At 39.1% G+C, this 12,583-nt stretch overlaps 1 protein-coding gene across 5 annotated transcripts in view; it reads right to left on the bottom strand.

Annotated features, from left to right (window-relative positions):
- ATP8A2 (ATPase phospholipid transporting 8A2) overlaps positions 1 to 12,583 on the bottom strand; it is a 295,095-nt gene that overhangs the window by 176,460 nt on the left and 106,052 nt on the right. For all 5 annotated transcript variants that reach the window (XM_072326477.1, XM_072326474.1, XM_072326472.1 and 2 more), the window contains one exon: positions 10,599 to 10,771. In XM_072326477.1, coding sequence (XP_072182578.1) covers positions 10,599 to 10,771 — 173 coding nt within the window. The remainder of the gene's footprint in view (positions 1 to 10,598; positions 10,772 to 12,583) is intronic.

Below are 12,583 nucleotides of genomic sequence, written 5' to 3'. Positions count from 1 at the left end.
GGACCACAAATGTTCAGCACATGCTTCTTGAAAAACAAAATGCTCTTCAGCACAATGACAGGCAGTTGAGTTTTCGAACAGTTGCCCTCATCCCAGCTGCATCTGGTCAGTAGTATTAGGGCCTCAAAAATGAAGACCAACACTTACTTGTCACAGATTTTTTTGTTTAATGCTTTTTCATTCCTCCTCACTAGAGCCCACAAGAAACAGTTTTTCCAAGACCATAGGCAGGCGCTCTTACCAGAAGTAACACCCTACGGAGGTTTAGAAGCTCCAATGAAAGATCCACCAGTAGGAAGTTGAGATCCTGTACGTTGTATACATGAAGATATATGCAGAACATCAAGAAAACTACAACAGAAATGCACAGAGCTTATTTTGTTAAGCGAGAGACTTACAGAAGACCTGCAAGAGGGAACAATTTAAAGAGAAGGGAGATATGAAGGAGCAAGATGAAACAATACAACCATTTCTAGTGCCTAATGCTATCATCCACTGCAGACATTATGGCAAGCGTTTAGAAAAGCAGAAGAAAACTAATAGCAAAAAAGAAAACTAATAGCAAAACTAATAGCACAGAAATACAAGCAGCCTTCTGAGAATAGAATAGAGCTGGCTAAACCTGAGCTTTCAGTGAAAGCACAAGGAACACCTGCAGGCGAACAAAGACTCCAACAGCCCACCACCAGATTTCTAACAGTTTAATGCTGTTGGTGTTGCTCAGAGTAGTGACTTCTTTTAAGCTGCACAGTAGCTTCAGTATAGCAGAAAAGTACTTCTAAAATTTTGCAGCGTATCTTTCAAAGTCCATGAAGTCCTTTCACATTTTTTAGCTTCTCTTTTCTTGGAAGTACTCTGGAGAATTACTGACAAGAAAAAAAGATTTTTCCTTGTGGAAGGATGACTTAAGTTTTGCTGTGCATGAGCAGTGGAACATCACTTCCAGAGGGACATTAGAAGTAATCGCACAATGCAAACAAAACTCTTGCCTGCAAAGGATTATTTCTACTGTCTTTGGGATTCTATGATTCTATGAACACCATCAGTTAAGGGTCTAGCAAGATAACCATCTGGGCAGCCTCTACAGCCTGTCAGAATGGTGGGATTTACTCACATAGCTAAAGAAAAGCTAAGTCTTCCGATCTTACTACATCTCAGGCACAAAACAAGCCTGCCAAAAGCATCATAATCTGCTGTGGCCAGTGCTTCTACACCTTCCTGCTCACATGCGCAAATACAAAGAGTCTACCTTCTGTTTTAGCCCACCAAATCCAATCAGATTTTGTATATTTGCCTCAAATATTCTTTTGTTCTTATTATCATGACTTCAAAGCTATGAAGAGCAAGGAAACAAGTTTAAGCCTGCCTATTCTGCCAAGTTCAAGGTCAGATTCTGCCAAGTTATCTAGGATAGTTTCAACTCTGCTCCTTATGAATATTCAACTCCCACCAACACCAAGTATTTCAGAAACTTCAACCAGAGACACTTCCTCCAGTTCATTGTTCCACATAACTGTACTGCACTAAAATCCAGAGTTCCCATCAAATTAATTGCCCGCACTGCTAAGAAACTTGCAAAACAGAGTGCTTGTCCTCTTGACGAAGTTTTATATCTGGTACTTTTAAATATGAAAAATATTGAATATTTAAACTGGTTGTGAGGGACGGAGCATAAGACTGGATCCTATGACAAAAGTGATTTCTTTTGTTTCCAGCGTCTTGTTTTTTAATGAAGTGCAGCACCACCAGGTCCTCAGAGATTCATTTCTTCTGCACGTTCATGTATCTGGGTATTAGTAAAAGTCAAATGTTAAATTTGGAAATAAAAGAAATATTTAAATAAAAGCAATGAGTATCCTTATATTGTCTAAACGTAGTTGTTAAGTTTTGAGAACTTGTGTAATGACTTAGTATTCAGACAAGAAAACTCAGAATGGTGAGCAATGATTAGGATAGGAAGAGTTACTTAATGACTCATGAGGTTCTTCAAGCATTAGATGTTACTTTCTATGTTCTCCTATCTAGATGTAGTTGAAAAGGCAAGATGCCTTTACAAAGGAGTTACAAGGTATCAGAAAGTCACCAGAACCTTGGCCCCCATCCAGCCTGATGGGCCAGCAGGGAACTCCACAAGAGGAAACATTCAGTCACTCTCTGGCAGGATATTACTGTTCCAGGAACTTGAGGATGGGGCATTTTGTGCAACAAGCGAGAAGGAGGGGAGAAACAAGACTATGTAAAAAGTCTAACGATACCAGAGTGACTGAACAAGAAAACTTATGCTTTACTATGATCTAATAAAGCAGTGCCTGATGGAAATTTAGGTTTGGGGTAAAACTTCAGTTGAGATGGGACAACTAGCTGCTATTAAGCTACATCATCAAATTAATAAACTGCTATTAGCAGATACAGAAAATACATACACCAAAGGCTGTTTCTGTACATCCAGTCAGAGATTACTTAATATATATGCAATATAAGCCATCTTGAAGAACTTGGACATTTTGCTGATGGAAGTTAATATCAAAGTTAATCTACAACTGCACCAGCAAGGTGGAAGGACTTTGGTAAGCCAGGGTTGCTATGAGGCATCTTGCAACTGTAAAAAGTAAAAATAACAACACGTCTTTAGCAATCTTTAGCACACACACTGGCAACCTTAGAACAGTTTCGAATAGGAAGCAAAGAAGAATATCACATTCAACAGTAGGAAACCCACTGAGAAGTAATTGTTCAGGTTGGAATTTGGCCAGAATATAGGGGTTAACACAGTAACACTTGTGGAAACAAAAATATACCAGTACTATGAACTTGTCATAAAACAGAAGGTCTTCCAAACCACAGATTTATCTTTCCTCTAAAACAGCACACGTTCCAGCAGTATAGTGTTTTCTCATGTGCAGTATCTAAGGAATGTTTATTTTTCAGGTTGGGAAATGTAGCACTAAACAGAGCATTGCTAGCTTCTCCTATTCAGAACGTGACAAGAGCAGTAGAATTTTGGTCACAGCCCCATTGTACAAAGAAACTGATACCATTTGGATTTGTTTGTGGGAGTTATCAAAGCACCGGTCAAGACAGACTTTTCACTTGCATTTTATGAAATATGCCAAGTAAATTACTAAGATTCTGTTCACCTACATTGCAGACTCACAATGCAAAATGGCAAGCAATTAACTTAAAAGAAAATAGCTACGGTAAACAGCACTCAAAGAGAAAAAAAAAAATAGATTTTTTATTTGTTTGTTTTTGTTTTAAAATCAAGGCACACTTTTTTTCCTCAAGGAAAGAAGAAAAAAAAAACAAAACAAAAAACAACAACACTAAAATACCTGTTTCAAACAACAAGAAAGTCAGCTGCATTTAGCTGTATTTAGCTTTCCTCCAGCTCTTTCAAAATCATGCTGGTAGTGAACTGGCTAGCAAGAACGGTTACACGCATAGGAAGTTCAGATAAATGTAGTAGATTGTTTCAGGAACAAATGATCCATTCATAACCATAGTTATGACCAGAGAAGTCAGTCAACTGGTCAGCCTGTATGAAAACAAACCAAACTCTTAAAGAAGTACATGACATGAATCAAAACAAAGAGGTTCCAAAACCAATACAAATATACACTAACACTATTTTTCATGAATAACACAAGAAAGCGAGCATTTTGGCAAACCATGGCTACCACTGGAAAATAAAGAGCAGCACAACTTACAGATTACTTTGCCTGAACTATTTCCTCATCACAAACACAAAATAAATAAATAAATAAATAAATAAATAAAAATTAAAAAATATTTTAATATAGTCATGGTTGTAACAATGGGATTGAATTAAGCAAAGGAAATGCTTTACCATATAGCAGGAACCACTTAAGTTCAAGCCATCATGCAATTGAACAGTTATGCAAGGGAAGAGCAAAACCTGCTTCACCTGAGTCATTTAAAAACCTAGCAATACAGTTTGCGACAGCATTACTGTGTTATAAATGTAAACAAAAACAAATCTTAAGAAAGTTAATAGGATTCAGAAAGATTTCTGACTTGCTAAGTACATATTTCCTTGCCAGAGAACCACCGTGAATCGGGATGGATCAGCAGTGGTTACTACAGCCAAAAGATACATCAGTATTTTGGAGCAACATAAATACTCTCAGGATTCAAGTCTTTACTCCATGTTCTTGGTTGACTACAGAGATGACTGAAGATAAAAGTAACTTTTTTTTCTTTCTTTAAACATTAGGTATGTATATGAATGAGCTAAGCTATGAGATGGAGGCACCGCAACCATCGCAGCTCAGGAATTTGATGAACAAGAAGGAACAGAAGCCAAAACATTCAGCAGAAGCTCACAGTGTCTCTCAGAGGACAAGATGTATGGGAAATTGGTAATCACAGCCTGAACCTCTGATTAATCAGCTGAGGCAAGTTTCAGGTCAGCTGTGGGAACACAGGTGAGGGTAATTCAGCTGTGCTCCCAGAAGGGGTGGAGCCTGACCCACTGTAGACCTTATTTAAGGCTTGACCACCACTGAAGCAGCATCTCTTTGAGATTGCTCTTTGGTGGTGATTGCTTTAGTTTTTTCCAGCAGGCTGAAGGCCTCTATTGGGTGAGTCTTTCTTTTAAATAACCTTTTGGATACTTATCACCACCTCTCTCGTACCATCTTTGCATTATTGTCACTCACTATACATCACTGTACACAAGATAATTCCCAAAACTCATGACCAAGACCAGCCTTGTCCTGAAGCTTGGCCATACTGCCTTTCCAACACAGAAATGGTGGCATTTTGCAAGTTCACAAAGCTCTTGCAAAGCAGCCAAGTAAGTTTTAGAGGAAGTTTTAAAGAAAAGTAATAATTAAGTCCCGAGATTTCATTGCAAGTGCATAGATATATACCAGGCATTTCAGGCAATCTTTCCTAATTATCTGTGGGTGTTTATTCCAGGGTGCAGAGAGCATAACATCATGGTGCAACCTCACGCCTTCTTCCTACTTCCATTACCTGTAAAAACTAAAGCTGCCAGAATGGTTTTTCCCTCATGGTTTTCAAAGCCATGAGATGAATACCACGCTGTCACGAGTTGTCAGAAATAGCACAAGAGAACAAGCATTGATAATTCAGTAGGTGAGAGATGAGGGAAAACATCAGATGTATATACAGGAAAATGCAACACATCCATAATTTTCTTTGGGACCAATTAATGTTAGAATTGGTTTGCATATTTCTTATCAGAACCGTGTTATAATTTTCTGTCACAAAAGTAGGGCTCTTTTCTAATGCAAGTCAACAAGACAGTTTTTTGATTTAATAAATACATACATTCTGAATTACAGCACAGAATAATCACTTTGTCAGGTACTTACCCCAGCAACAATGAGACTTATGGACATAAATATTTAAGAGGTATTCCAGATGTTCATTTTGTGAGCTATATTATTGATGCCTCCTCAGAACGAGGATGGAAGACTAGAAGCATGCAACCTCTGGCCTTACAACACACATGCTGAGACAACTTCTCTTGTCTCCTCATCAGTCTTCTCATTACCTAGCTGACAAAGTGACACTAACAATTAGCAACAGGTACTCTTCACAGGCTGCTTTACTTCTTCCCCTGTCATCTGCTTTCTGTTCATTAAAACCTCCTCCCTTTCAACACTAATAGACGTGCTTTAACCAAAGGACATGCTCATTTAGGGATATTTACCATCTTTTCTCAGAGTGGTGTTATTGGGCTCATGTCTTCTCCCCACCCCAAACACCCATATCTGTACTTCTGCTTGAAACAGCAAAAAAAGTGAGAACCATCAAATTTTCTGTTCGTTGTTAGAGAGGGTTATTTTCATCAAAGAACATGCATTTTCTCACTTGGTCTCACATGCAATTTTCTCACTTTACTTTTTCCCTCAGCTTTTAACTACCATCACTACAGCTCCACTATTTCTCAAGGTACAGAAAACAAGAGTTTGTGCCACATATCTTGACAAGGTTGGTTGGTGAGGCTAGGCGAGAGTTCTGCAGTTAACACTCAGATACTGGTCAACAACTATCAAACATAAGCCAGCAAAATCATGGTGTGGTAACCACAAAAGGGCAGATGATGCTGTGGAAACAGCAGATAATGCACAGAAATCACTGTTGCTCTATTTCCTCAATCTCTCTTTATACTGCAATGCCAGTTCATGGGTCTCTGCAGAAGAGCACATCACTTAATTGCAAGGCAGAAACGTTGACAGATTATACAGCTACTGAAACATTTATTTCTGTCCCCCTTGAGGTTAACTACTTATCAGAAGCCAAAACCCAAAAATGAGATATTGCGATGTATATATCAGTGTGATGAAGTCACGATAGCTTCACAATTCCTCACAGCTACACTGATTTCCATCAACCCAAAATGAAAAGCAGAAACAGATAAATACTGGATTTAAAAACTTCAGGAAGGGTTGGTGGTGTTCTAATACAAATGTCTCTTATGCAATAATTGCTAGAAAAGAAATGGATGGTCAAACTAACTTTATTGTCTGTAAGAAGAAAGCACTTCACTATATCTCAGTGAAAGTATATGAGAGCACAACAGAATTGTCCTGTAAAGGCAAGTTCTCAAAACCTGCAATGAAACAGCTTAATAAATTTTGACTGGCTTCTGCTGTTGTATCATTTGGAACAGATTTGTGAGGTGAGTGATTACCATCCCAACACTTCTACTGCATGCCAGATGATGTTCATCATTTGTGAATAAAGTTCAGAACAGTCGATTTTAAGTCAGACATGAGGTAGAGCTGTTGGTTTCTTTTGCCAGCACCTATCCAAACCTTCTTTAAACGAGGCCATTGCTCACTGCTGAAAAAGGCTGCAGGGTCTAGGTACAAAAGCTCAGTCCAACATTCTCAATTTGTAGAAATATATGTTGAAAAGCACTGGCACAGGTTGCCCAAAAAGATGATGGATGTCCCTTCCCTGGAGACAAGGTCAGGCTGGACAGGGCCCTGAGCACCTGACTGAGCTGTAGGTGTCCCTGTTCAGTGCAGGGGAGTTGGAGCAGATGACCTTTAAAGGTCCCTTCCAACTCAAATAATTCTATGATCAAATTAATACACTGCTGTCCAGTGCCACTACTTCAAGATGTCTTGCAGAGGTGGCCAGCAATACAACCAACACAAGAAACAACCTAAGGGAGCCCAATGAGAGATGTGGTCCTAGTCTTGTGCCGCCCATCTTTCTGGAGATCCTTGATTCATTCAAGAAACACTGATGAGTTTAAAATCAGGGCAGGCTCTTCAGTAAGGAGTTAATTATGCTGTAGTCACATGAAAGCTACATCTTCCTTTCTTTGCATTCTTATTCAAACACAAAGAGTAATCTGCTGTACAAACTAACCTTCTCCAACAGGCATAAGCACTAAGTAAACAATACCCTTTTGTTACCAAAAAGAAACACCCTCATCGAACCATTTCACTCATTTTGCTACTTGCATAAAACAATTAAAAATACATGTGCATTCCATAGACAGATGAGCAACAGCCCAGGTCTCACAAATGAAGTCTGGATTTGAACTGCTTTCCAAGCAACATTTATTTCCACTGAACAGTAACTTTTGCTTACTCTGGACTAGTTGCATACCAATATCCCAGTCATGTAAAGGAAGATAAGATCTGTCCGTCTCTGGAAAAACTTTCAACAAACAAGGCTTTTTCTTAAAGAATTGTTTGGTTTGATTTTTCAAGCTTCGCCACTCTCCCAAGGGGTATATTTTCCTCCTCTGCCAGTGGCCTGTTTAGAGGCTATGCAACAGTGACTTAACCCCAGCAGAAGATACCATCTCTCCCTCTAAATGCAAAATGGAGCCAGGCTTACTACAGTTTCATTTTAAGAGATTACTCCTGAGAATCAAGTTCAACTACAGTTTATGCCTAAAGCCCAGCAAATGAACATACAGTATATATTAAGTATATTAAAGAAAAAATCCTTGAATGGCAAATGCAGCTGAAAGACCCTGAGGGAATGAAAAATCTTATAGTAAATTTATGAAATATTAAGTCCCACAAATTTATGCTTTGTTGAGAATAGCAACACCACTCCTCCTAAAGTGCCTGAACATCGTACCAAGTTTAAAGACCCAGATCCCCCTCTCAATTAACATTTTTGTTTGAAGACTAACTCTGTTTAATTTGAAATTTCCTCTTGCTGTGCCAATTACATTTTAAAACTTTTTCCTGTTGAAGTTTAAGTGCACTGTCTTATTTTACACACCAAGTACTATTAAAACAGCCCAGAGTAGAAAAAAATGTTTTCCTCTTTCAGTATCAAGCACCTGGCAAGTAAATGAAAAAGTTTCCTGCAAAGACTTAAAGGCTATTAAAGGCATTCCTCTTTTCCCCTGGGGATTCAAAACCCTGTTATTTTTATTCCTTTTTTTAAGCCTAAGAAATTACATCATCTTTTCCCTTTGATTTATACTTTACAGTACGGTTTTCCTGCATTGTTCCTCAGTTTTCTAATTCATTAATAATTAAAACTGCTGTTGGCTTGGTTATAAAAAAGAAAAAGAAAAAATGTTACACCTAACATTACATTTCTGTTTGTAGAACAGGCAACTACATACATACATACACATATGCATGTATATATATAAAATGAACTACAAATTTAAAACATTGCAGTCTATTATTTTCTTCAACCAGATAGATCCTTGTTAGAGCTCACCAAATCTCTGAGGAATAAATTAACAATCTGCTTCAGAACGATCTGTACCAAAGCGTACAGGTGGATGATGAAAGTAAGGACTTTGGTTGTCAACTTCCCTCTGTAGACAACACCATTAGTGGACAACATGGCATCCATTTACTTTCTGAGCAGCAGATGCTTTATAAGCCCGAGGTAACTGAGCACAAAGGTAATAACACAGACCTACACAGAATAGCTCTATACATAAGCATATACATCCACGGAGAGTAAAAGTGGCATAAGAAGTGTATGGTGGATTTAGTACTTGCACTGTTATCTTGGATTCCAAAAACAAATGGACCTGTTGTATTCAAGAGACAATTACTGCAATTATATGAGCTCCACCTGGTAAAACACAATGTTATTCAGTCCTATGAAACAGCCGCAAAAATGAGACTCATCGATACCCCCTGCCACACCAACTTCAAAAAGTAATCAAACAGCAACAGCTAAAGAAGTGTTAGAAACGACTGAGCTGGAATTAGAACTCATTGTGGTTAACAACCATTCAGAAAAGAGCTTTGGAGAAAGGCTAAGAACATTGATTGGAGAAAACAAACAAAAAAAAGATTCCATACAACAACATTTTCATGCAGTCACAGAATCATAGGAGAAGCACCGCTTGGAAGGTACCCCTTGAAATCACCTTGTTCAAGTGCCCTTCTTAAGCAGGTTCAGGAATGCATTTTGGTGAGTTTTCCATGTCCAACATCAGAGACTCCATAACCTCTCCAGGAAACTCATTCCTCTGTTTATCACTCGTACAGTAAAACACTGTATTCCTGTATTCAGTGAAAATTTCATGTTTCTTTCTTTTTCTTGTCACTAGACACTGTTACAGAAGAGCCTGTCTCCCTTATCTTCCTTCTCTCCCACTAGATGTTTATACCAATTGACAAGATGCCCCCTAAGACTTCCCATCTCTGGCCTGCACAGTTCCAGTCCTCCTGGCCTCTCCTCATATAAAAGATGTTCCAGTTATCCAATCCACTCAGTCATCTTTGAGGCCCTGCATCTGCCTGTCTCCAATAAATCTCTTTTGTACTTGGACTGGGGATTCCAGAACTGTATGCAGGACTCCAGATGAGACCTCATTAGTGCTAAGCAGAACAGAAGCATCCCCTCCTCAACCTGATTAGTGCTAAGTAGAACAGAAGCATCCCCTCCTCAACCTGCTGGCAATGCTTTCTGCTACCACTCAGGATCCTGCTAGCCTTTTTCTTCTGCTGGAGTGCATTGTTCACTAATAATCAGCTTCTCCCAACCAGGATCCCAGTATCCTTGACAGAACCACTTTCTAGGCTGACAGTCACCTACATTTATTGGAACATGACCTCCTTTCAGAGTTCAAAATAACACAACCTCCCTGCTGCACAAGAAGTATAAAGTCTTTTTGCTTCAGGCTCCTATTTCCCTTTTTCTGCAGCAGTTGTGACATGAGACCAGCAGTACGGCTTCAACTGCAAACAGTCAAATGGTTGTGATCTACTGGAAGAAGTAGTGCAGCTGGTTGAATTCTCATCACAGCGATGTACAAGGTTGCTGCACCACAGAGGATCCTGTAGGAGGCCGGGAAGGATTGAAATCTTCATCTCTGTTGGCCTGTTGGTCAGTCTTATGAATGCTTTCACAGACCTGGCTGCAGTGTACAAGAAATACTTCTCCATGGCTCTCCTCTGCTTCTCCCAGCACAGCCCCAGCTTCTCAACAATTCCACAGAAGAGAAATCAATTACTTTATCAAGTGGTTCATGACTGCAGCTTACTTCTGGAACAGCACACTCTTATGTACGAAAGGAAAGCTAACATACAAGGTGAAATTGCATAAAGCTTCATGCCCATTCTGTTATCATTAAAATGAATTCCAGTATTTCTTACCTGCAACAAATGACGGCTTTACAGGAGAGTGCCAAGTCCAGAAAGCTCTGTCTCACTTCAAATGAAAGGGCGTACTTCAGTGTATGGCCATCAATAATCAGAGCAATATCATTTTCCTTGCCCAAGGAGTCCCCCAGACTGTTACAATGTTGAGTCAAAGAAGCTCTTGTTGCCTGAAGTATAAAAAAGAAATAAATGTTTCATGATTATACGAAAAGGCATCCAAACTGTAAAAAGGCATCTCTGGACTCTTCAATAGTAGACAGTATGTTTGTACCCAAACTAGCACTGAAGACAACAGCATTTTAACAGGACCTCACGTAGAGACATTAAAGACAATCAGGCTGCATCAGGCTGACAAGAAATACATGCCTCATTTCAGTGCAGATTCTGACATCTTCATTACACATGCCTGAGTGATATACGAACCCACAGTAGTTGTGGTACATCCTCTTAAGCTTCAGGGCAGGTAAAAGCTAATGCCTCTCATGTCTTTCAACACCATCTGAAGTATTAGTAGTTGTTCACTCTTCTCTACCCCAAACAGGTTTTCATCAGCAGCCGCTGCTGGGAAAAATCAAGTGTTCGCTATCACCCCAAATACTTCAGCATTCTCACTGCACTGAAATTCATGCTGAAAGCAGCTAGTTCTCTTACTATGCAGGTTAGCTTAACTATCAGGTCTAGTTGAGTTAACCACTGCTAAGTAGTTCTAGAAGTTTCTCATCATCTGTGTGCGTACACTTCTTGAAAGAGAAGGTCTAGATTTGTGGTACACAGGATAGCAGAACATGAAAAGCAAAGGCTTGAATAGCCAGCAAACCCAACAGTGCTTTCTAGACGATTAGTGCTCACAAACTGCTGGACTATAATTTTTCAGTTTTTCCTCTTGTTGGAAAAAAGTAAAGTCATCATCATTGGCATACGCAAAAATCAGAGCTTTGTTTTAGCAAGTCCTCACTTCATTTCTTATGTATTTTCCACTCAAACCAACCAGAAAGAAAATGTACGCCTGCTCATCTTAAAATTATGCAGCTTTAAATGACTGCTAAACCAAGTCTTACACATTCTTCTGCTCATTGATATTTAAAAGTACCCCATTCGAGGTCTTTCTGCGTTAGCCTAAAGAGAGTATCTTTTGTTTTTCTCCACATAAGAAGAAAAGCCACTAGAATAGAGTTATATGTGTCAGAAATGAAAATATTTATGGATAATTGCAATATGCACATAGCTTTATAAATCCAGATTTCTGCAAAGGACGGTGAAGCCACAAACAATTCCCAAGTGTTGTATCTCCAGTTTAATAGGCAGATATAAAAAACAAAAACCAAAACAACTCTTATGTATTTAAACTAGACCCTCTGGATTATGCATCTGCTGGTCCCGAGGAGCACAGATTATCTCAAGTAAGGCCAGCATTCAGTGATTTCTTCAGTATCTACACATGAAGTGGGGAATATATATTGCCAAAACATCATACAGTTTCTGCGAATATAGTAATGGGAAATGATGTGTACCATCCTGTTCCTCCCACTGTAGAAAGCTAGATGGCTATTCTATATGAGGGGTGCTAAGTGTAAGAATGTCAACATAGCAGATGCATGCCTGGCTTCTACCAAGATTTTCTGAAGGATCTGCACATTTTATAGTCCCTAGCTGAAAAAGACAATTAACAGGTATATATCTTGAGTTGTTCAGGATCTCTCCCATAACTGGAGGTGTTCAAGGCCAGGTTGGATGGGGTTCTGGGCAGCCTGGTCTGGTATTAAACAGGGAGGTTGGAGATTCGTGATCCTTGAGGTCCCTTCCAACCATTCCAGGCCATTCTGTGATTCTGTGATTTATGCTACAGGATTATGTCAGTGATCTTGAAATGTCTGTGTTCATAAGGTCACGGTAAAGGAATTTTTCCCTTTGTCTTTCTACTCCCAGCTCAAATAAGAATGAGTATCTTTTTGACGGGAAAATACACCAGAGATCCAAGT

Source organism: Excalfactoria chinensis, chromosome 1 (assembly GCF_039878825.1).
Source record: "Excalfactoria chinensis isolate bCotChi1 chromosome 1, bCotChi1.hap2, whole genome shotgun sequence".
NCBI classification, from domain to species: Eukaryota; Metazoa; Chordata; class Aves; order Galliformes; family Phasianidae; genus Excalfactoria; species Excalfactoria chinensis.
Note: the sequence above shows the minus strand (reverse complement) of the source record. Positions and strands in the feature narration are given on the sequence as shown.